General features: G+C 41.4%; 1 protein-coding gene across 1 annotated transcript; it reads right to left on the bottom strand.

Annotated features, from left to right (window-relative positions):
- Positions 1 to 1,604: 1,604 nt before the first annotated feature.
- LOC140723909 (scavenger receptor cysteine-rich type 1 protein M130-like) lies at positions 1,605 to 25,943 on the bottom strand. The gene is made up of 5 exons (XM_073038448.1): positions 25,733 to 25,943; positions 22,632 to 22,946; positions 4,895 to 5,023; positions 2,544 to 2,858; positions 1,605 to 1,927 (listed from the first exon to the last, which is right to left on the bottom strand). The coding sequence occupies exons 1-5, from the start codon at positions 25,941 to 25,943 to the stop codon at positions 1,605 to 1,607; spliced, it is 1,293 nt and encodes a 430-aa protein (XP_072894549.1).

A 25,943-nucleotide genomic window follows, 5' to 3' on the forward strand; every position in this document is an offset into this window, starting at 1 on the left:
GTCCTTGAGGGATGTATGAGTTAGAACCCCAAGGTCCCTTTGTTGATCCACACTCTTAAGTAACTGACCATTAATCCTGTACTCAGTTTTCTGTTTTGTCGTTCTAAAATGCATCACCTCACACTTGTCCGGATTGAAATCCATCTGACATTTTTCTGCCCATCTCTGCAGCCTATCTATATCCTCTTGTAACATTCGACCACCTACAGCGCTATCTACAATTCTTCCAATCTTCGTGTCATCCGCAAACTTACTCATCCATCCTTCCGCTTCTACATCCAGGTCATTTATAAAAATCACAAATAGCAGGGGTCCCAGGACAGACCCCTGCGGCACAACACTAGTCACCGACCTCCAGGCAGCATACTTTCCATCCACAACTACCCTCTGCTTTCTTCCTTTAAGCCATGTTTTTATCCAAACAGCCTAGGTTCCACTTATCCTGAGCCTCATGACTTTCTGGATGAGTCTCTCATGAGGGCCCTTGTCAAATGTATTGCTAAAGTCGATGTAGACCCCATCCACTGCCCTACCCTCATCAATTTCTTTTGTTACCTCTTCAGAAAACTCAATCTGGCTTGTGAGGCACGATCTTCCCTTTACAAAGCCATCTTGACTATACGGTAACCTCTTATGCTCCGTCACTCCAAGAAGAAAAATCCGAGTTCACTCAACCCACTCTCATAAGGCACGCTCTGCAATCTAGGCAAAATCGTTGTAAATCTCCTTTGCACCCTGCCTACAGTACCCGCATTTTCTCTGTAGTAAGCTGACAAGAGCTTAACGCAGTACTCCAAGTGGGGTCTGACCAAGCTGTAACACTACCTCACGGCTCTCGATTGTGCCATTGCTATAACTTAAATCATCATGTATTGAGACCTGAATGGAAGTCTGAATTTGGAAAGGATAAACAAGGAGACTGGCAATAACACAGAGGGAATAAGCAAGGGTTGTGGGTGGGGGGGTGAGGGGAAGAGAGAGAGAGAGAGAGAGAGAGAGGAGAGAGAGAGAGAGAGAGAGAGGAGAGAGAGAGAGAGAGAGAGAGGAGAGGAGAGGGGGGGGGGGGGGGGAGAGAGAAAGAGAGAGAGAGAGAGAGAGAGAGAGATAGAATGCAGGTAGAACCCTTGATATTTAATTGTAATCAATAGCAAAATTGTCGAACTGCCAGGACGATGCCGTTCTGTACATATGCCAAATTATGGATAAATCGTTGAAAACATCTGCACAAATTTCGTAGTCCTAGCCAAGCACAATTGGTGAACTTCTATGCGAAGTTTGCACATTTAGTACAGATAAATACATTTTTATTCATTCGTGCTCAGTTTTCTATGCACCTTCCCAACTTGTACTAGCCACTAAGTTAATTGAGTGCAATAAATTCGTTCGTATGTTTTAGGAGCTGGGCTGCCGTAAGACTTGGGCTGCCGTAGGAGCTGTGGGTGGGTATATAATTGGAAACCCTGCAAGAGGGGATATGATTATTAACGCCGATTTGATTAAACAAATGGAGATTTAAATATCGTCAAGTCTCAGTGTTTCTAAATTTATCTGTATATAATTAATAGCAACACGATATTAGAAATTAAAATTTCCACTTCTCCATGCTATTCACCTGAACACAGGACGCCGACGCCGATGATGTCGGAGGAAGACTGATTCAGTATCGATGTCCTGCAATTTTGGAGATGCGATTCGCTTCCTTCACACTGAATGTCGGTCACCCACACGGGCCCTTCTTTCCCTCTGTGCCCCGAGGCGATGTAGGAGGATGTGGCCACACCGCAACGCAATTGATTACAGACAACGTTGGTTTCATTGATATTCCAGAAGTTATCCTGAATTCTGCTCCATCTGCCGTTATCATAAACCTCCACCTGGCCGTCGCAGCGGCTTCCCCCGTCGGTCAGCCGCAGAGACCATATTTCATCTACAATATGGATGGGATTGTGTAAAACAGTTAATAATTAGCTAATGTATCCCAGATATGTTCAGCTATTAGCGGGAAAGATTAATTTATCTACTGATTTCCTACAAGGTAAACACCCAAGAAGCCATTTAACCTCTCTTCTCAATCCCCGCAGAATTAAAAAAAACACACACATAGCGGTCCCAGGTATTATTCTTACTCGCCGAACATAAAGGAAACCATTTATTTTTTTTAATACCAGTCTTCGCTTTTTTTTTTACAACAGTTTATAATATGAGTTAACTCACCTGCAATTATTACATCTTTATTTCTACAGATTTTAAAATGTTACTAAAAATTTCTATCTTGACACCAATTGACATAATTCTCTGCACTTGCAAGTATTTTCTCCTCACATTTTATTTTTATTCACTGTGTACTCAGGGTCTAGATAATGACAATAAAACAGTTCAAATTGCAAACACAGATAGTTGCCTCAAAAATTTAGATTCGTGACATAGTTTTGTCGGAAAATTTTGGATACATTCATTTGTTATTTTTGCTTATTTTTGTCTTTGTTTGGATATCTTTACGACCAAAGAAAGGTTTGATTCAGACAAACGCTTCAACAACTCACCGGTGCAGATCAAGCTGGCGTCATCTCCATGCGAACAGCTGATCTGACTCCACGCTGTGACTTGACAATCAGCTAATCGGGACTCATTTCCCAAACAAATGTAGTCATCCTTCCACATTGGCCCGTTTCCTGAGCCAAAGTATGCATCTCTGGGAGTTGCCTTTACTGCACCACACTGTAGCTGTTCACAGACCACGGCAGCATCTTCCAAGCTGAAGTACTCATCACAAAGTGTTCCCCACTGGTCCCCGTGCCGAACTTCCACCCGGCCGGAACATCTGTTGTCCCCATCAACGAGTCGTGCTTCATGATTCCCTGTTTTATTCATAAAAGAAGTCAGTTAATTAATCGCAACATAAACTAATTGAAAGAATTTGCACAGGATAGGACCGCCATCCAGTGCGTCTGCTCGGCAGAGCGTCGCGAAAATAACACTGTATAGCACTATGCAAACATGTTATTTTTTTAAATCTGATTGACCCGCAATTATTTTTCCAATGTATATTTAAAGTCTTGTGAATAATCTGCATATACCACAGCAGGAATCTCGCATTTTTGATGGATATTTAACAAAATGAATACCATTGTTTCAAACATTGGGCCATGCAGGTGAAGAAGGGTTTCCTTGTCTGATTTCTATACAGTACTCCTGATTCTGTTGATCGTTCAGTTTCATGCCCATCACTCTAAATGTTATATTCTGTCCAAGTTGAAAATACCATTATTCAGCACCATATTCGACCCATGCAGTTCTTTCCCACTCAATGGTCGATAGGCATATGTATTATATTTATTTATTTTCGTATTTATATGTAATATTTGAGGATGCTTCATGCATTCAAATATTGTGCACTCACATGGGACATTTTCGAATTTCTTTTCCGTTATTGGTGATTAAATTGATGTTTGTCTTTACTTGTGATGTATATTTTCTTTGCACTTTTCCATTATATATTTCCATGTTTGTTTATTTCACTGACGACTCGTTTCATCGGTTCATAAGCAACTTTCGAACTGTTAATCATGTTATGTCCCAGCAAGTGTCCGCTGATGATTATAAACTGTGTGAATTCCAGGCTATCTTTCGTTCAACTAACAGCTATATAGTTGATATTTTATTTATTCTTCTGCTTTTTTATCATTTTACAGTCGTTATGTCTACATTTCTAGCAGCAAAATCCGAGGCTGTTGGAACAAGTTATCTCGCTGTAATCATGTATTTTCTATACTGGTGCAGATGCATGCTTGAAGTTCTGCGGCAAAATCAATGGTTTGTATTAATCTACAGGTCCGCACCAATTCATCTGTGTGGTTCCGTTCAGAAGAAAGGAGAATTGTTTCGGGCAATATTCAATAATCCATCAATGATTCAGTACTGAAATAAATTATATTTAATTGCTTTGTGTTATTAGATATAGCCGTTACAGAGCTACAAAACCAGCTACGCATTTTAACGTTTAATCAGTTTTGTGTCTGTATTCAGACATGTGACAAAATCCAGTATCATTAAATTTATTCGAATTATTAATTTTCACGTTCAGGTGTACTGTATACTTTGAAAGGTGTGCTGAAAAAACTTGCGACATGTACTTCACAATAAATTTCTAAAGGAAAACACCAGTTCACATTTTTAATATATTTTGCACTGCGATAATGTATTGTTTAATTTATAATAACGCTGCATGATCAACTGTTGTCCTACAAACATATAAATGCGTATTTCTCTGCATGCTTATCTTTGTGAACTTAACGAATCTTAACCTACACGTTTTTGTGAGATTAGTATCATCGTGCATAACGCCTGCCATTAAGTTCCCCGCTGAAACAAATTCCACGTTATTAAGGACACTCAGTGTCTTGATGCAGAAGTAAATGGGCGAATCTACAAACTTCCTTTGTTCTCTGCTTTGTGGTTTTATCAGCGAAATTGCTGCGCTATTGTTGGTGATTTTTGTTTTCAACTTATTAACAAATATCAAATATCGTAATTTCTTTTGCCGAAACCAAATTCAAGTCAATCATTATTTTATTCTTCCGGCACTTTCACCCTGTTAATCTGCCCGTCGATGTCAGATGAAAATCATATCGAACAGTGCTCTGCTGATGCATTTTGCAAATCGCTAATGGGAGAATTGTCGATAACAGATATCTGGATCCTAGGTACTCACCAGAGCAGATCACACCGACATCATTCTCATGGGTGCAACGATGAGTTCCTGAGGAAAATGGACAGTCCCATAGCCTCGACTCATTACCCTGACATTCAAAGGCATGAGTCGAAACTTGTCCTGTTCCTTCCCCAAAATAAGCTCCTCCCCGCACAGTAACAACGACTCCGCATTGAAGCTGACTGCACACCACGTTGGCATCTTTCATATCCCAGTGCAGATCACAGACCGTTTTCCAGGTTTCTCCAAATTGCACTTCCAGTCTTCCCGAGCATTCATCATTTCCGGACACCAATCTTGGAGCTCGGTGATCTGAGAACGATATGAAGCACAGTTAGGAAAATGAACATTTCAGCAATATGCGTTCATTGCATATAGTTTCAATTGGTTCTCAAACAGATGACATGGTTTTGCACGGCCCAGTTTCATCATGGGATATCGGATCTGAGTATCAAAATTACTTTCTCTCTTTGGTCGATAATTAAGGCCAGATAACAGATTCTTAACACGTTTATTTTTTTTAAATTTTTTATATTCTCTTTTTACTAGAGGAAATTATATTACCACTCTTATGTTATGATAACACAGGCGTGAAAATATCATTATAATTAAGAAAAAAAATAAGAACTTTATTATTGTTGTTTTATTATTATTATTGTTATTATCATCATCATCATCATCATCATCATCAGCAACAGCAGCAGCAACAACATCATCATCATCTTCAACCGTTTGTATCGGAATTCCAAAAGCATCATTCATTTTCCTCAAAGGGAGTACACGGAAATGGAATTTTTAAAAAACTGTAACTTCCCCATCGTCACCCTATTTTGGAGCCAAGTATTCACTGAAAAACATGTGTATAATAAAAAAAAAATGAAGTAAGAATTATATATAGGAGACAGAAACTTCAAACATGAAATCTGATGAAATTTAGTCAGGATTTTCGACTAAGAAACCTTGGCTAAAAATAGCAGTCCCCATTCAATATTTCTCATTCAGTATTCTATAAAGGTGAGGAATGCACACACGGTGATTAAGTTAAGTCAAGACTGACGGCATTGTGTCCTGGATTTGATGGGAAGAAGAATCTCCTGTTTATCCGACTGCACTGTAATTCAAAGAAATAATGGTTGGTGAATTTTGTCAGTTTGTTTACATTTATTCTATGTTCCACAAACTTTTCTACAAAAACGCCATTCCAAGAGATTCTCGAACTTCGTCCATCTGTACATTTTTGCTAGTCCCTATGTCATCTTATAGGTAGGTTCCATATTTACGGTGGCCCCTACCTTGGAAAGAAAATGCAGTGATGCTGTTCCCAACAGATGAAAGTAGGTAGCGCAGAGGCTTCACATCCAACTTATGATTTTCGTAACTTCTGCCATCTCTAAATGGACCCTACCACTAAATTCATTTTTATGCTTCCCGTCCTAAGCATGCACACGACGCTTTCCACAGGCATCACTCCGTCCGTAGTTCCCTTCTCCAATTATGCCTCCCCTCTAATCTCTCTCTCTGGGCATTTATTCCTACAAGCAGCCAAAATTCTGCACTTGTTCATTCACTTCCTTCCTGCCCTCCATGACAGGCTGCACCGAGTCCTTCCAGGTATTTAACATTTCCACTACGAAATGCTAATTTCGTCTACTGTAACTATTGTTTCTATGCTGCCTCCACTACATTAGTGAGACCTCATCAATCTGCAGCTCATATTTCTCACTCAGAAGCGGAACTTCCCCATAGGTCAACAATTTACTTTCGACTCCTCTTGCAACATGACTGTCCATAGCTCCACTTGTGCCACGATGTGGACACACTCGGGTTCAATTAACAACACCTCATTTACTATACTTGTAGATTTTATGCCAATGGCATAAATATGGTTTTATCCTTGAAGTTAAAAAACAGTCACTTCCCTCCCCTCGTCTTCAATTCCCCACTCTATCCTCTTATGGCGCCTCACCTACCTAGGACATCCCTTGCTATCCCTCCTCTTTCCATTTCTCTGAAGTGACACTACCCTCTTGTGGCAGATTCCTTCTACGCATCTCTATTGTTTTCCCACCCACTTGCTTTCACCTACCAACTTCTAGCTATATTTCCTCACCACCTCCCACTTTTCATTCAGAGGACTGCCCCTTTCCAGACTGTTCTAAGAAGTGTTCGCCGAATCGTTTACGCATTTGCATGGAAGCTGAAACCATGAGCTGTGTTCCAGCAGTGTTTTTGTTGGCTGCTGTAGACTTCCGGTGTCTTAATAGTTACATTTAATGCCACAGAAATGTCGACAATATACATCTTGAAATTATTTTTCTTCGCAAAATCGACGAAAACAGAGGAGTGTCCTAAAGTCTGAATAACAGTTAAAACGTTGGAACCCCGAAACACAACCAGCTCCCCCTCCCCCGCACAAGCAGCTGCAACGCAGCGATAACCCCACCCACCAACAAAAAAAATCAGCAACCTCTATCGACCACTCAAACGTGCAGCAAACTATCAATAAAGACCCAGACTTGCCGTATCCCAAAAACGACGTGCACCCGATAATGTGTCATATCACAGGCTCGCTCACTCCCTAATTAGGGAACAAGAGGTGTCCCCGTTTCACAGTGAGAGGGGGCATAACAAACAAATCGCTGACTGACGATTTTAGAAGTTTGTTGTGTCTCTTTTCCCGAGCACTCCGGCCACTGAGTTGGCAGCAGAAAGGTGTTGCTTTCCGGACAGACAATCCACGGCAGTTAACCCGCTGCCGAACTTGTTGTCTATGCAACGAGTCATGCTTTTATTTTTATATGCCTTATAAGGTAACATCTCAGTCTGCTTTAGTGAAAAATAGCTTTATCTATTGTTAAAAGATCTCAGGCTGTCCATGCAATATCATTCAGATGCTTTTCTACAATCTGTCAAGATTAATAGTAGCATTCACATATCACGTCGATTATAATTATCTTAAAATTTTAAAAGTGCATTGGCATGAAGATAGCGTACAGCCTTACCTCAGCAGAATCACGCTCAAATCTTCGGCCAATGATGCAAATAAATTATATTTATTGCCGGTAAGCAAAGTACTCACCCCGAGTTCTCTATGTTTAGCAAAATACCTCAATAATTCAATATTATCACATCTCTTCTAATTTCGTAAAATATAACAATATGCATCATTTCCGCACATTACCATTTGATCTAATGCCAACTGTAAATGCAGGCAATATTCTTAACCAAACAATGTATCAGTAACTGGATGTCATCAACAGAGCTATTAATTATTATATTTGGATAGTAACACAACTTGTTAAGCGGTACGACAGACGTAAGGATAATGATTTTCCTCGGTCGCGAAACTAAAAGATAAAAACAATACCTCAGTGTGTCTCTCTGTGTCCTATCAACAATAAAGCTTGGTATTGAAATAGCTGCCCCAGCAGCGATACCACGTGAGTTAACTTTATGGACCAAACTTCCATAAATTTCATGGAGGAAACATTTACCGCCTTGCCTCGTCGGTTCTCTTGTTTAGCTTTTCGAAAACCTCGTTTCATGACAGATGACACCTCAAGGAAAATCGTCAAAGCGCATAATACGAAATTTATACAAACACTCACATAGATTCCACTTCCAATATTGCACACTCTGTATGGCTTCACTACTAAGGCTAATGTAATGGCTTCAGAGTAATATTCTACTGTTAAGGTAATGGCTTGTCTGTAGCAGCAATGTTTGTGTTATGACTAGAGATAACGGGTCTTTGGAATTCAGGGGCTAGCCAATAAGAGATTGTTGCTGTGTCTTGTGATTCTGGAAGCAGTTGTTTTCGCGGGCTTTTGCCAAAGGGCGAGAAAGGGATGAACAGAGAAGACGCGATTGGGAAGATTCGGTAGGCCGCCAGACGGAGTGGACTCCGAGCGGGCGTCCGTAGGTGGGTGACGCTCGGAGTAGATCGGATGGTGGAAGGAAGACTACTGACTGAGCTCCAACGATTGTGCACAGAGTGTTTAATAAGATTGGCACACTTTTTTTCTATATATTTTCGCTCTACTAACCACATAGTTAAAGTAAAAGTTATAAACTTAATCATTTAATCGCATATTGTATACTGCTTGTTATTCGGGATACTGATTTGTAACAGAGGACACACTTCTCAGCATCCACCCAAACGAGATTTCCGAAGTTTGGCTGGACCGGGCAGTTATCACCCCCCTTGGCGAAGAGAGTGTTACACAACTTTCATACAGTTTACTGTTCTCAATACGCGTTTGTCATTGCAGTCAACATAAATAAAGTCTTTGCATTAAACTCCCCGAATCTTCAGCTGCATCTACTGTAACTAACGAAAATGCATTTATCTTTGCCAGAGTTTGATATCTCTGCGTTTGTTTACCACGCGTTTAGGGATAGCATTCCGAAATTGACCAAAAGAAAAATGGTTTGCAAGATATAACCAGATCAGAAGAGGTAGATTTTTTTTTTCCTACAGGGAATAGAGGTTATCGGGAAGAGGCTTTCACGGGTTTGCATATTTTCGCTTTGTCAGTACATTCAAGAGGTCATTCAGAGTCTGTCAGCAAAACATGTCCCCATATTCACATAAGATTAAATATTTGTTGTTGTGTGTTTTATAGCATTGTGAAGTCCAACTATCTTGCCCTCTTTTAATATATATGCATTAATCTAACCACGTTTCATCTTGGGTCACACGTTGGCGTAGCATTTACTGTAACTCTGTACAGCGCCAGTGATCAAGATCCAATTCCCTCCACGGTCTGTACGGTGTTTCTCCGTTCTGCCAAAGACCGCGCAGGCTTCTTCAGGATGTTCCGGCTTACTCACATTCAAAATATGTTCAAGTTATTCAGGGTTGGTGAGTGGTGAACAAGCTGTGTTGTATCATGGCCGAAGTTCGACTTCAACTTATAAGACGCGTTTCACTGAATGTTTCTATGATTCAATCTACAGATGATCAACAGAGAAACTTTTTTTTAGAATTACTTAATTTGCTGAATATAACGTTTTCCCAGGTTATCCAATCTGTCTCCATTAAGTTACTCAATTCCCAGCAATATTTCTGTATCACAAGTGTGGATCAAGCACAGCTGTATAAAGTTCTGATTAGTGACAATATTCTCGTTTTATCCATATCCTGTTGTACTATATATTAGATATCGATCAATTTCGTTTCCTCTGTACAGTTGATCATCTTACGACAAGCATTTATTTCCTAGTTATTGATACAAATCGTATACACGGAAGTTCAAGCACCACCCTTTGGATGCAACATTGGTCACAGATTAACAATAAGACAAACATTGTTCTATCATTGGATTCTGTCTCCTGCAGCGCAGCACAATATCAAAATCATTCAGCTTGCCTTGCAACCCGTGTGCCTCACCTTTACGAAAGCCTGTTATGCAAATCCCTGTGCAAAATATTTTTAAAGTGTACTGCGGACTTCCGGTAAGATGGCGATTGTTTAGCTGCTCCGAACTTTTGTTCCGTTACTGTAGCTATCTTTACACTAAATGTCTCCATTTTTTAAACCTTAGTTAGGATTCTTTTCGGTATCTCTTACTTGCCTGTGAACATATCTAACTTACAATGTCCAGCAAGAGTTCTAAATCCAGGAGAAAGGAAGCTATCGCTCCCTCAGACGAGACCCTGGTTGCGCTCGGAAAGCTCCGAGACGAAATTTTAAAGGAATTTAAAACCGCTTTCAAACAGTTGGAAGACAAACTGGATCGGATCAACGATAAAGTGGACAAGCATGCCGAACACATATCTCGCATCGATTCGACTTCTGAGGATTTAGAAAGTCGTGTTCGATACTTGGAGACTCTCTTTTCCAGCTTAGAGGAAAAATCTAACAAACTTCTTTCCAAAATGGTGGATCTCGAAAATCGCAGCAGACGCTGCAATCTCAGAATTCTTGGATTGCCAGAGGCGACCGAACAGAGATCAACCGTGAAGTTTTTCGCCAAGTTTCTCTGTGAGATATTCGGGAAAGATTTGCTTCAGAACCCGCCCGAGCTCGAACGGGCACACAGAGTCTACGTTCCCCCCGGAATTCTGGGCTCCCGTCAGCGACCAGTAATCTTGTGTTTCCATCAATACCAGGTAAAACACAGTCTGATTGTAGAGGCACGTCGCAGGGGGTCTTTTTCTTTCCAGGATACAACCATTCGCTTTGTTGAAGATTTTGCACACCAGACCATAAAGATGCGCGCTGAGTTTAAAGGCGCAATGAAAGTGCTTTTTGATAGTAGTTTTAAACCCTCTCTTCGCAATCCTGCCGATCTACGAATCAAGCTTAATACCGGAAAATACAAGTGGATCAAATCAGTGAAGGAAGCTGAAGCATTTGTGGCAAGTGTTCCGGCTATCCAGTCATCTTCGTAATCTGATCGGATCTCCTAAAATGGTGGATAAATACTCCTCGTAGTAAAATTAATTTTTCTGGACTCAGACTTGACTTGAATCACTCAGACATTATTCATTGAAACTCTAAGGGCTGTTGACAATCTCTCCCGGGATTTGGTGTGTGTGTAATCTATTTTCATTCTTGTATAACTTTATCTACAGAGTTCTACAACTGACTCTAACTTGTTTTGGAGGTTCGAAGTCTTTAGTGAAGGCCTCCCTGTTTGTTGGTTCACAGTTTAATTGCTGATTTATTTTTCCTGTTTTTATATTTATTTATTTTATCTTTTTTTTCTTTTCTTCACCCTTTTTTTCTAATCTCTGAATTTTTTTTTCTCTCCTCTCTGAAAATGGTTGATAAATACTCGTCTTGAATGTATAATTTTCCCCTTCCTCTCTTTTTTTTTTTTTTTACCTTTTTTCCCCCTTTCTCTTACTTTATTCTTCTACAATTTTTCGCGGGTAGGTTAGTTTTGGTTTTCTTCCGATTTTCTCTGTATTAAGTTTTATATTTCTGCAGAAGGTGTTCTAATCTGTAGTTATGTTTTCTAGTGCATAAACTAGTTACTATTTGCTATAGTATTTATACGGAACTGTTGTTAATGACACAGATCTGGAAGTTGTATTTGGGTTAATTTTTTTGGTAGAGCTAGCTACTTGTTTTGGTAGCCGTCTAGTTTTGGGTTGTGTGGGTGGGGTGAGTTTTCCAGTTCCAACATCACTCACTGTATTTATTGTTTCTCTTTATTGCTCAGGACATGTATATGTTTTGATTTTACGAATCTATGTTTACATCTCTGCTCCCAGACTGCTATTGTACTGCTTGACTTTTTATATGCCTGCTGCCTTTTATGTATTAGTAATTGATAATGGCTTGTGCACTTAAATTCGTGAGCTGGAATGTAAAGGGATTGAATCACCCTGTTAAAAGGAGGAAGGTATTCTCACATATCAAACAACTCAAAGCTGACATTGCATTCCTTCAAGAAACTCATATTCATTGTTTTGATAACTCCTGGCTTCTGTCAAAGTGGGCGGGTCAGCATTTTCATTCATCCTTTGCCGCTAAAGCTCGGGGAGTTTCCATTCTTATTAACTCAAATATTTCTTTTGAACTCCATAATAAATATCTGATACAAATGGCCGCTTTATTATTGTTTCTGGTAAACTATATAACACTAAAGTTGCACTAGCAAACCTGTATGCCCCCAACTTTGATTATGTTAACTTTTTTGAACGGTTTTTTCTCTCACTACCAGACTTAAACTCATACTCTCTTATACTGGGTGGTGACTTCAACTGTTGGTTGGATCCTAAATTGGACCGATCGTCCTCTGTTACCAGATCACCTACTAAATCTGCGTTAGCTATCCTCCATCCTACGGAGAGAGATTATTCTTTTTTCTCACTTGTTCACCATACCTTCACTAGAATTGACTATTTCCTACTCGATAACCAACTTATCCCAATTGCCCACACTTGTGACTATCAGAGTATACTGATTTCTGACCATGCCCCAATTATAATCTCTCTCTGAACTTTCCTGGTCTCCCTCAGAGGAAGAAACACTGGCGGTTTGATTCAACTTTATTATCGGATGATGATTTTGTAAAATTCATTAAGGATCAGATAACCTTTTATTTTAACACTAATACATCACCTGAAATGCCATCCCAGATTGTCTGGGATGCCATGAAAGCATGTCTGAGGGGTCAAATAATCTCTTACACAGCAAATCTCAACAGAAAATCCCGTGCAGATCGATCAGACCTCATTAACCAGATTAAAGATTTGGATCAAATATATGCCCAAACTAAGAACCCTGAATTATACAAGAAGCGCGTTGAACTCCAAACTAAATTTAACCTTCTGTCCACTCAACCTGTCAAACGCCAACTTCTCTAAAGCAAGAGTCGCTTTTACATTCATGGGGATAAGTCTGGTAAATTCCTAGCCAATCAGCTGAGGCGTTCCAAAGCCAAACAACATATTACAAAGATCCGGAAGCAGAACGGAGACTTTACATCGGATCATTTAGAAATTAATGACGTATTAAAAATTTTTTATTCTCGGCTTTATTCCTCTGAATCTCTGAATGACAATATTTCTGTTGATCAATTTTTACAGAATCTGAATATCCCCTCACTTTCATCTGATTTCAAAGCCAAACTCAATGCGCCTATATCATCAGAAGAAATATCTTTTGCAATTTCTGCACTGTCCTCAGGGAAATCTCCTGGACCTGATGGGTTCCCTGTAGAATTTTATAAATCATTCTCTTCACTTCTTTCTCCTCAGTTACTTTCAGTATTATCTGACTCGTTTAATTACGGCGAATTGCCACCCTCTTTCAATGAGGCAACTATGATTCTTCTTTTAAAAAAGGGCAAAGACCCAACTGAGTGTTACTCGTACAGGCCGATCTCTCTGCTCAATGTTGATGTAAAGATCTTAGCTAAAGTGTTGGCTCACAGATTAGAAACCGTTCTTCCCTCCATTATCTCTGATGACCAAACAGGCTTTATTAACAACTGTCTCCCTGTTTTTTAACATTCGGCGTCTATTTAATATTTTATACTCAGCTCCAACTGGGCCTCCTGAATGTATTATTTCCCTCGATGCGGAGAAAGCATTTGATCGTATAGAGTGGAACTACCTTTTTGCAATCTTAGAAAAATTTGACATCGGCCAAAGTTTCATCTCTTGGATCCAATTGCTGTACCTGTGTCCTACTGCTTCTGTTTTAACTAATTTTCAGAAATCCCAAGTATTTAATCTCAAACGTGGCACCCGTCAGGGATGCCCCTTAAGTCCCTTTCTCTTTGATTTGGCTATAGAACCTCTGGCGATAGCATTTCGAAACTGTCCTGAATTGACCGGGATTTGGAGAGGGGGTGTTGAGCATAAAGTTTCTCTCTAAGCTGATGACTTATTACTCTTTCTCTCAAATCCGTCTACATCCTTACCTCTAATGTTTTCACTTCTTGACCAGTTTAGCCAGATCTCTGGCTATAAACTCAATTTACATAAGAGTGAACTTTTCCCAATTAATAAAGAAGCACAAGAACTAATATTTCGTGATCTCCCTTTTAAAGTAGTGCATAATCAATTTACTTATCTTGGAATTACAGTCACGAGGAAGTTTAAAGATCTCTTTCGTGAAAACTTTGTCAATCTTTCATATGCTATAAAACAGAGTCTGGTACAATGGTCACCTCTATCTATGTCTTTGGTAGGTCGTATTAATGTTGATAAAATGTATGTTCTCACAAATGTTTATACTTATTTCAATCTATCCCAATTTCTATTCTTAAATCTTTTTTTTTGATTCCTTAGACTCTATTATTTTGTCATATCTGTGGCAGAATAAGCGCTCTAGAATTAATAAAATCCACCTCCAAAAATCTAAAAAAGAGGGTGGCATGGCTTTACCTAACTTTCGCTTATATTATTGGGCAGCTAATATACGTTGTGCTACCTTCTGGTCTTTCTTCCACGGTCAATCCGAGTGCCCTAACTGGGTTGCAATGGAGTTGAGCTCCACTAAAGAATTATCTATATCTGCACTTCTTGGCTCTGCACTGCCTAGTAGTCTGCCCAGATCAATAGCTAATCCTCTTGTTAGACACACTTTGCGTATATGGGCTCAGTTCAGGAAATGCTATGGTTTCCAGGGGTTTTCCGTTTCTAGGCCTGTCGCACATAATCACCTTTGTTTACCTACCACGTACGATTCAGCATTCCATGTTTGGTACAGGAAGGGCATTAGACATTTTGAAGATCTCTTCATTGATAATCGCTTCGCTTCTTTTCAGCAGCTCTCTGTTAAGTTCAACCTGCCTAACGCTCTCTTTTTCAGATATCTCCAAATCCGACACTTTATTGCTCCTTTAATTCCTAATTTTCCTGAAATGCCTGCGAAAAACGCTATGGGCCTATTTCTTTCTATTAATCCACTAGGTAAAGGTTTAATATCAATTATCCGAGGTAAACTAGCAGCCTTACGACGGGCCCCTGTGGATAAAATTAAATTGGCCTGGGAGCAGGATTTAAATATCTCCTTATCCGAGGAGAGCTGGGACTCAGTTCTCAAATCGGTTAACTCAACCTCTCTTTGTGCTCGCCATTGCCTTTTACAGTTTAAGATTGTTCATAGAGCCCATATGTCTAAATCTAAACTATCTCGATTCTACCCTGGCATTAGTCCGCTCTGTGAAAAATGCAAGAGGGGTGTGGCCTCTCTCATCCATATGTACTGGCTTTGTCCTAGCTTGGAGAAATTCTGGAAAGATGTCTTCACTACATTATCGGGTATTCTGAATCAGCACCTAGAACCAAACCCTTTAATTGCTCTGTTCGGTTTTTGGGGCGAGACAGATTTATGTCTGGGTCCGACCAAATGCCGAATACTATCCTTTGCCTCTCTCCTGGCTAGAGGCTTGATCCTCCTTAGATGGAGAGATGCTTCCCCGCCCACTCATGCGCAATGGCTTAACGACATTATGGCCTGCTTGGACCTCGAAAAAATTCATTATTCAGTTCTTAATTCGGATCTAAAGTTCCATAAGGTCTGGGGACCTTTTATCGAGTACTTTCATAACCTTCCTCTTGACTAGGGTTTTTTTTTTCTTTTTTTCTTCTTTTCGGTCCCTTGCTTTCAGCTCCCTTTTTTTTTCTTGTAGTAGGCATTATTATCCTCTGTTGCTAAGTGTATTCACAGTCTGGGAGTTTGACTGTCCTGACCTATACTCTTTATATTGTGTTGTGGTCGGTCTGGAGTTGTTGTTGTTTTTTTTTCTTGTGTTGTGGGGCTGGGGGAGGACACTAAGCTTACTTGTCTTTAATTTAGGTGCTTTTTTGTTAAATTCTCTTCTTTTGTAGCATATTGTTATTGTATGCTTAATTTTGCACTGTATTAATGCTCCTCATTGGGATTTGGGGTTTTTCATTTGTAAAATATTTTGAAAAACTAATTAAAAAAACTTTTTTAAAAAAGTGTACTGCTGTGCCATGAAGAATATTCCCAATTACTTGAACAATTAATCAGGTATATTAGAAACACGGGGTTACCCCATCACAGCGTTATGCAGAATATGCAGAATCAGACCCTGCCTTTCCAACAATCTGTTTGCCCCAGTGAATACAAATATCGTCCTGCGGAGTTCCTGTCGGTTGACGACGTTAAGAGAAGGCAGAAACGGTTCCAGACGATGGAAGCCCAGAAGCCAATGAAATTATCAGTTTCAGTAAAAGTTTCTTAATAACTAAGGACCGCTCAAATTAACCAAATAGAGGCTAGTAATACCGAAGAATCATGTTAAAAAATAATCGCTAGGCGGTATATTAATATATATCAGGTATGCTGTCCGGATTTTATGAGACCAGATTCCCTTGACAAAGACGGAGAAATCACAGCTGAAGATGAGTATGTAAACCATAGTAAGGCTCGGTTGTAGAAATTGCTACTGCGTAAACCGAGTTTGCTTCATGGGATTTGATGGAGAGAACATTGCTTGACCGCAGTCATGAAGAATTGATTTGAATATCTTTCAATCCATTACAATACACACAAAGTGCTGGTGGAACACAGCAGGCCAGGCAGCATCTATAAGGAGAAGCACTGTCGACGTTGCGGGCCGAGACCCTTCCTCAGGACTCCAGACGAAGTGTGTGTGTTGTTGAATTTCCAGCATCTGCAGATTTCCTCGTGTTTGCTTTTCAAACCATTAAGTCCTTCTCACCGTCTGCTACAGAAAGGATCTCGTAAGCTGCAAAAATATGTAAATTTTGTCAGTCCCATCATGAGAACTGGTCTCTGTAATATCCAAGATATCGTCAAGGAGTGGTGCCTCAAATAGGCGGTGTCAATCATTTAAGAGACTCCCTTCACGAAGGACATGCCAATTCCCATTGGTAACATCAAGAAGCTGGTACAGAAGCCTGAAAGCTCTCACTCAGCGATTCAAGAGCAGCTTCTTTCCATCTGCCATCCAATTTCTGAATGGTCATTGAACCCATGATCACGACCTCACAATTCTTCTTTTTTCTGTTTTTGCACTCTTTTTAATTTAACTATTTCACACTCACACACACATATCATGTTACATGTGTGTGTGTGTGTGTGTGTGTGTGTCTGTGTGTGTGTGTGTGTGTGTGTGTGTGTGTGTGTGTGTGCGCGTGTGTGTATATATACACGCACATACATCCACATGGTTAGACATATGTGGATCAAATGGATCAGCTGTGATGATGTGGTTGTGTGAACTTGATGTGCCGAATTGCATAATGTTGCTCTATATTATATACCTAATGCAATTCATATTTTTTCTATATTTTCTTGTATTGCATTCTACTGCTGCTACAATGTTAACATATTTCAAGACAAACACCGGTAATATTATTTCCGATTCTGATTCCGGATACCCGATAGTCGAAGCAGTATCTCTCTAGAAACGGCAGCATGTACTACAGTGCCATTTTCTTTTCCACTGTTCATAGAAACCCCTTTCAGCCGTATTTCTAGTTTTATGAATTCGAGAACTCCCTGTGAATCCCTTGCTGTTTGTTTCCTGTTCAGGTTATCTACAGTATTGTCCCGAAATGCAACGATGTTTTTCATATATTTTTCTCTGTACAGGATTGGTGATTAATCCATTTCATCCAGCGGTGTAATTTTGTTCAAGTTTCCTACAGTCCCGATAGATTTTGATCCCCTCAAGTTTGACAATATCTGGGAATAATCTTCTATGAAAAAGTAATTTCGGAATGCATTAACCTTATTTTTTCACATTGTTTTCATACACTGTAGGCTTAATTACTGGTTCTGCGAGACAATAGCAGTTGCACAACGGCAAAAAGTGTGTGCATTTGAAACTTGAAATGCAACGTTGCAGTTAACACACATCTGAACCAAATAGAAAAGAACACAGAAGCACACAGACGGCATCATCAACGCAAATAGGAGTACACGCATGTTCTGAGGTCGAAGATACTTCGTTATAACTAAAATGGCAAACGGTTCTTTGTAATGATACCAAGCAATAGCGATGGTCTGAAATCATGTTCATATTTTCTCACAGAATGAATGCGGAATCTAATCCGGAGGGACACTGGCATTCACAATGCCGTGAGTGTGATCATAAGACCATGAGATATAGGAGCAGAAGTAGGCCATTCGGTCCATCAGTCATGGCTGATCCAGTTTTTTCCAGTCATCCCCACTCCCCTGCCTTCCCCCCAAACCCTCTGATGTCCTGATTAATCAAGAACCTACCTATCTCTGCCTTAAATGCACTCAATGACTTGGTGTCCACAGCCACTCGGAGCAACAAATTCCACAGATTTACCATCCTCTGACGAAAGTAGTGTATCCGTATCTCCGTTTGAAATCGCACTTCAATCTGTTCAGGACTTTTAACATTCCGAATGTTTCTATAAGAACCTCCCTCATTCTCTGTATTCCTACGAGATCCAGTGAGCACAGCCTAAGTGCCGCCCTTCAATTTCAGGAATCATTCTCACGAATCTTCTCTGAAACCTCTCCAATGTCAGAATATCGTTTCTAAAATACGGAGGACAAAATTGCGTGCAATACACTGTGTGGTCTGCAACTAACTTATAGAGCCTCAAAATCACATCCCAGCTCTTATATTCTGCACCTCTAGAAACGAATGGCAAAATTGCATTTGCCGTCTTCAGCTCCATCTCAGCCTGAAGGTTAACCTTATGGTATCCAGCACAAGGCCTCCCGAGTCCCTTTACATTTATGCATTTTGAATATTCTCCCCATCCAAATAATAGTCTGCCCGTTTATTTCTTCCCAATGCACTTTCCAACATTGTATTTCATTTGTCACGTATTTGCCCATTCCCGTAAACTATTTGTCTCTAAGCACTACACGCTCTCCACCTATCTTTGTATCATCAGCAAATTTAGCCACAAGTCCAGTAATTCCATAGTTCAAATCATTGACATACATTGTAAGATGCAACGGTGCCAACACCGACTGCTGTGGAACTCCACTGCTAATCGGCAGCCAGCCAGAATAAGATCTGTTTTCTGCCGATCAGCCAATGCTCCACCTATGCTAGTAACTCCCATGTAATTCTATGGCTCTTATCTGGCTAAGCACCCTCATGTGCGGCACCTTGTCAAAGGCATTCTGAAAATCCAAGTACACCATTTCTACTACATCTCCTTTGTCTACCCTGCATCTAAATTCCTAAATAATTGCAATAGGTTCGTCGTGCAGGATTTTTTCTTTCAAGAAACAATGCAGGCTCTGGCCTATCTTGTCAACTGCTTCCAGGTATTCCGTAATCTCATCCCCATCAATCGATTCCAACAACTTCCCAACTACTGATATCAGCTAACTGGTCTCTGCTTTTCTCTCTGCTGCCACCCACCCTTCTTAAATTGCAACGTAACATTTGCAATTTTCCAGTCATGCTGTGCAATGCCAGAATCGTTCGATTCTTGAAAGATCATTGTTAAAGTTTCCACAATCACTCCAACTAATTCCTTCAGAACCCGAGGGTGCATTATATCAGGTCCAGAAGATTTATAATCATACATTAAGCTTCCTGAGCACCTTCTCAGTCATAATTTTCACTGCACATACTTCACTTCCATAACACTCTCGAATGTCCGATATACTGCAGATGTCTTCCACTGTGAAGAATAATGCAAAATACGCTTTTAGTTCCTCTGCCAACTGTGTGTCTCTCAGTACAATATCTACAGCGTCATTTTATTGGTTCAATATCTACCCTCAACTCTCTATACTTTTCAATACTTAATAATGCTTTTAGTATTTTTTTATATAGTCGCCAGCGTCCTTCCATACTTCATCTTTTCGTTCCTAATGACCTTTTCTTTTTCCTTCTGCAATCCTGATCTCCGCTGCAGCTTTGACCTCTTTGTACGTACTCTCTTTTGTTTTTGATTCGGCTCTCACTTCACTTGTCAGCCTGGGTAGAGTCCTTCTTTCATTTGGATTTTTTTTTTCTTTTTTGCCATATATCTGTCTTGTCCTTCTCTTATTTTTCGCAGAAACTCCAGCCATTGCTGTTCTGCTGTTCTTTCTGCCGTTGTCCATTTCCAGTCACCTTGTTCTGTTCTCTTCTCATGCCATTGTAATTTCATTTACTTCACTCAAATATCAACACATTAGGATTTAGTTGCTCCTTATGAAATTGCAAAGTGAACTCCATCATATTCTGATCACGTTTCTCTAAGGGTTACTGAACCATAAGGTCTCTTATCACCACCAGATCATTGTGCAACACCCAATTCAGCACAGCCGATCCCACAGTGCGCTCATCAACAAGCTGTTCTAAAAAGCTATCCTTTAGACATTCCACAAATTCCCTCTCTGGAGGTCCAGTACTGACCTGGTTTTCCCAATCCACTTTCATGTTAAAGTACCCAACCAATATCATGACATTACTCTTCTGACACTGCCTTCAGATACCTCCTGCTTCAATTTGTAATCCACATTCTGGATGTTGTTTGCAATTCTTTGTAAAACTACCAGTAGGTTCTGTCATACGGGAGGCGTTGGAACGGACCCAAATGCCAGACACAGACACTTAAGTACTAGGGAGAGGACTAGGTGGATCAAGAAAACAAGGGAAGTGTGGTAGAAAAGACGCTGGACAAGACACAGGTTCTGGACGAGACTAGGATACAGGGCCTGGGCTAAAACCAGACTAGGAAAGTGGGACTTGGACGAAGAACTAGGAACGAGGAACCTGGATAAGAACTCCGATCCAGAGACTGGACAGGGACCCCGGACTTGGGTCTTGACTCAGGCTCGGAGGCGAAGACTGGACGTGGTAAGGCAACAGGACTGGACGCCGGGGCAGGACTCGGGACTACCAGGCCTGGACGAGGGCACGAAGCTTAGACTTGGTCTTGGTGGAGGGAGAGCAAAGCAGAAGTGGGGAGAGGCGTAGCTGGACACGGACATTGGCCCTGGACGAGACCAGGGCTCAGGGCCTAGGCTACGACTTGGACTTGGACATGGACTGGAATCTGTTCGGAACCTTGGACAGGGACTGGAACCTACTTGAGCCTGGGACACGGACTGGAATCTGTTCGGAGCCTTGGACAGGGACTGGAACCTACTTGAGCCTGGGACACGGACTGGAATCTGTTCGGAGCCTTGGACAGGGACTGGAACCTACTTGAGCCTGGGACACGGACTGGAATCTCCACGGAGCCATGGTCACGGAGCACAGGAAAACCGAGCTTTGGTCTGGAGCACAGGAACACAGAACACAGAGCCAGGACCCCTCCTTGCGAACAGGACATAGGACCGGGGCTTTACACAGAGTCAGGAAACCCCCTTGGGGCAGGACTTAGGGCCGGGACTCATACACGTGCCCGAAACACAGGGACACAAAGATATAATTCCAAGCTCAACAGAAGCTTCCTTCTGTTGGCGTGGCAAGGCTCCGGTCTCACTCCGACGGCTGAACTTGACGGCGATACAGGCGGGGATGCAGGCGAGTTTGCCGGCAAGGCTTCAGAGAGAAGGAAGACTTCAGGGTAACGGCAAAGACGGCCTGACTTACCCAACCGAGGCAAGTACAGGAATGTACAGATCCAACCGTAAGGTAACGGCAAGGATGGCCTGACTTACCTCACTGAGGCAAGGACAGGAATGATCAGATCCCACCACAGGGTAACGGCAAGAACGTCCTGACCCCACAGAGGCAAGGACGGGATACCAACGAGCTGAACCAGCAAGCACACTCGAGCCCGGGATCGCTTTTATTCCAACCACAATATGAGTGTCAGATGCCTGATTAAGCACAACTGAAACAACGGTCAGCCAGAATACTGGGAGTCCGGTTTCCACGGACCGGACCGTGAATCGGAATGCGGATTTCACGGAACGGACCCTTCTCATTTCTTAACTCACCCCAGAGAGACTATACACCTTCCGATCCTATATCATCCCTTTCTAATGATTTAATATTATTTTATATACACAGAACAACACCACCTGTTCTGTCCACTATCCAATCTTCCCGCTACACCATAGACCCTTGCCAGATGTGAGGGCAGTTTCCTAATCCCTTACTTCCTACAGGACCCATCACATTTTATTCATACTTCTCAATTAGCTGAAGTTTACTGACAACTTCGAAATAAGACGGAACGCAGGGGGACTAACAACAGCTGTGGTGAAGAGAAATTGCCAAAATATCGAGTTTGGTCTATGTTAGTCCTGATGACAACATTTTGCATTTTGTTACCCACAGATGTCGCTTGATCCGCTCAATCGTTCTGGTGGCTGTGCCGGCTGTCACGTATTTACGATTTATGTAGGGGTTTGAAATCAGAATGCTATCTCATCATGACAGTAATAATATCTAAACAGATAGATTTAGTACCCGATCTCTCGCAGCGAGCGGTAAGCTTGTGTTATTTCGATTCTCGGACAGCACGGATCAAGAAAGAGAGGGCGTACCCAGAGAAAAGGGGCTCGATTTACCTGCGCAGATAACTCCGGCATAATCGGGTCGACAATGGGTGTAGTAACTCCATTCTTCTGATTTACATTCCCGCAGAGCAGGCTCAGTCCCGTCGCAGATAACATTATAGGTTATAATGCTGTCAAAAACCTTTCCAAAGTGATATTCGTGTGGGGCTTTCAGCGCGGCGCCGCAGCTCAACTCTCTACACACCACAGCTGCATCCTTCAGATCCCAGCCCAAAGCACCGACAGGTCCCCAGTATCCCCTGAAGTTCACTTCCAGTCTCCCGGTGCATGGACTGTCTCCTTTTTCCAGTCTCACCTTCATACTTTCTGGAATAAAAAAAAAAGATTAACCGTTAAAACAAGAGTTTTTGAATAGGCTAGAAATGTTGAGCAACAGACAGAAAATGCTGGCGGATCTTTGCACATCAGTCAGCAACCATCGAGAGGTGCAAAGTACAGAGAATACGAACATTGATTGTTCATGCTGAGGAATGGCGTCAGTCCGAATCATCGATTGTTTGTTGATTTCCACATATGTTTCACTTAGATACTGTATATATTTGTTAATTAAGTAGGCAAACAAACAAATAAATACATATATAAGCAGTTAAATTGATCAATTGGTATTTCATATAGATATTCATTGGTATGTTAGCATATCTGAAAACAGGTTGAGTGAACTCGGCCTTTTCTCCTTGGAGCGACGTAGGATGAGAGGTGATCTGATAGAGATGTATATGATGATGAGAGGCATTAATCGTGTGGATAGTCAGAGGTTATTTTCCAGGGCTGAAATGGCTGCTACAGGAGGACACAGGTTTAAGGTGCTGGGAAGTACCGAATATGTCAGAGGTAAGTTTTTCACGCAGGGAGTGGTGAGTGCGTGGAATGGACAGCGGTAATGGAGGCGGATACAATAGGGTATTTTGAGAGACTTTTGCTGCTCAGAGAAACAGAGGGCTATGGGTAAGCCTAGTAATTTCTAAGGTAGAGTCATATTCGGTACAACATTGTGGGCCGAATGGCCTGCATTGTGCTGAAGGTTTTCAATGTCTCTATCTGTCCATTTATCTGCCTATTTTGCGTCAGCTATATGATTATTTGTTTATTTACTTGCTTGTTTCCTTATTTCATGCTGTCACCATTATTTATTATCATTTATTTGTTTATTTGATGCGCGCAGTGCTTTTGTAAGGAAAATGAATCAATATTTGAAAGCATAGGTGTATAATTACAGAGGGGAAAAATCAAAAGCACCTGAGAGGCACAACCTCTTAACCCCCATGGCCGTAGGTGCGCCAGCGAACAGCGAGAGAAAGTAGTTGAAACAGTTAAAGACACGCAACTATAAATCCACTTCGACAGCTATAAAGATAGAACATGTTAGCAGAGAAATTGGACACCATGTGTCAAATCAAATCAGATGATCATGTTGGCTCTCTTGTATAGTTTAGGGGAAAGAACTGTTGCGGTGCTGAGTTACACTATAATCACTGGCTGCAAATTATGGAATTTGGGGCAACTGAAAACAAAATGTGGACGAAATAAAGAAACGGTCATCATCTGCTTCACATTGAGTTTGACTTTGATCATCACATTCCAGACATTTCTGGTTCGAGTCTGTGCAGTCCAGACGGCGATAAATTAATGCGCGGCTGAGATGATGGCGCAGGGGATAGGGCTTCAGGTTCTTTGGTGATTGGGATCACTGCTGGGGGATATATGACTTGTACCAAAGTGCGGGGTTGCGCCTGAACCCGAAGGGTGCCGACATCCTCGCGGTGAGATCATTGGCTGACTGCCAGAAGGCAGCGAGTGGGAAAAGCCAGTTCAGTTGTCTGCCATTGTCTAGATGTGTTTCGCAGGGTTGGGTTTCTGGATTGCTTCTTTTGCGCTGTATGTCAATGATTTAGATGATGAAATAGATGGTTTTGTTGTCAGTTTTGCAGATGATATGAAGATTGGTGGAAGGACAGGTAGAGTTGAGGAAACTTGTAGGCTGCAGAAGGACGTCGACACATTTGGAAAACAGGGAGGAAAGTGGCAAATGAAATCCAATGGTGGAAAATGTATGTTCATAAACTTTAGTAATAGAAATAAAGGTGCAGACTATTAACTAAACGGGGCGAAATACAAAAGAAAATCTCAGCTGTAAAGGGACCTGGGAGCCCTGGTGCAAAACACCCGAAAAGGTTAACTTGCTGGCTGAGTCGGTGGTGAGTAAGGCAAATGTATTATTTTGCTCTAGTTTCTTCATTTCCAGACAACTAGAAAATAAAAGAGCAGGGATGTGATGCTGAGGCTTTATACGCACTGGCGAGGCTTCACCTTCAGCACTGTTAACAGATCTGTGCTCCCATTCTGAGAAAAAGATACGCTGGTATTGAAACATCTTCAGAGGAAGCTGCGACGACGAGTCCACGAATGAAAGGATTCTCACAGAAGAAGGTTTAATCCCACGGATCTGTACGGGCTGTAATTTAGAAGGATGGGGAGGGGATCTCAGTGAAAATTTCGGATATTGAAAGCTTAGTCGGAAAACATGTAAAAAGGACGTTTTTGTCGTGTCGGAGGATTCTTGGACAGGAGGGAACAGCCTCATGAAAGAGGGACGTCCAGATAGAACAGAGATGCTGAGATATTTATTTTGCCAGAGGGAGGTAAATTTGTGAATTCATTACGGAAAACTGCGCAGAAAGCCAGGTCGTTGGGGATATTTAACACAGAACATGATGGTCACGGCAAGGGAAAGTCCGAGGAGTGGACTGAGGAGAGGGGAAATGATCAGCCGTGACTGAAAGTGTAGCAGACCCGCTGGATGAAATAGTCTAATTCTGCTCCTGTGGCTCAGGGTCTTACGGAGAATTACTATCCCACCACAGATGCTGTTCGACCTGGTCATATGATCGTGTACTTGTGCAAACCGACAAGTTTTCTGCATTCTAGTTAACAACAGTAAAGGATACGATAACACGAATAGTAATTGCAACATGACGAAAATAATCCCGACACAAGTTGGATTTATTTTGTCGCCGAGGACTTTCTGTTCGAGTTAGTGATATGCGGGAGGACATCAAGATCGCGACACCGCAGATATAAAACCGGACTTTTACCTTTACAAACAACACCAGCATCCTGGCTGTGTGAATAACCAGTGTCACCCCATGACTCTGATTTACACTCCTGAAGAGCGGACTCGCTCCCACCGCACTGAACATCCGTCGTGAAAACAGGTCCGGATCCTTCCCCATAGCGACCATCAGCAAAGACGTTCACTGCAGCGCCGCAGCCCAGCTGCCGACACACCACATTCGCGTCCGGCAT

This window comes from Hemitrygon akajei, unplaced genomic scaffold, assembly GCF_048418815.1.
Source record: "Hemitrygon akajei unplaced genomic scaffold, sHemAka1.3 Scf000146, whole genome shotgun sequence".
Classification (NCBI taxonomy): Eukaryota; Metazoa; Chordata; class Chondrichthyes; order Myliobatiformes; family Dasyatidae; genus Hemitrygon; species Hemitrygon akajei.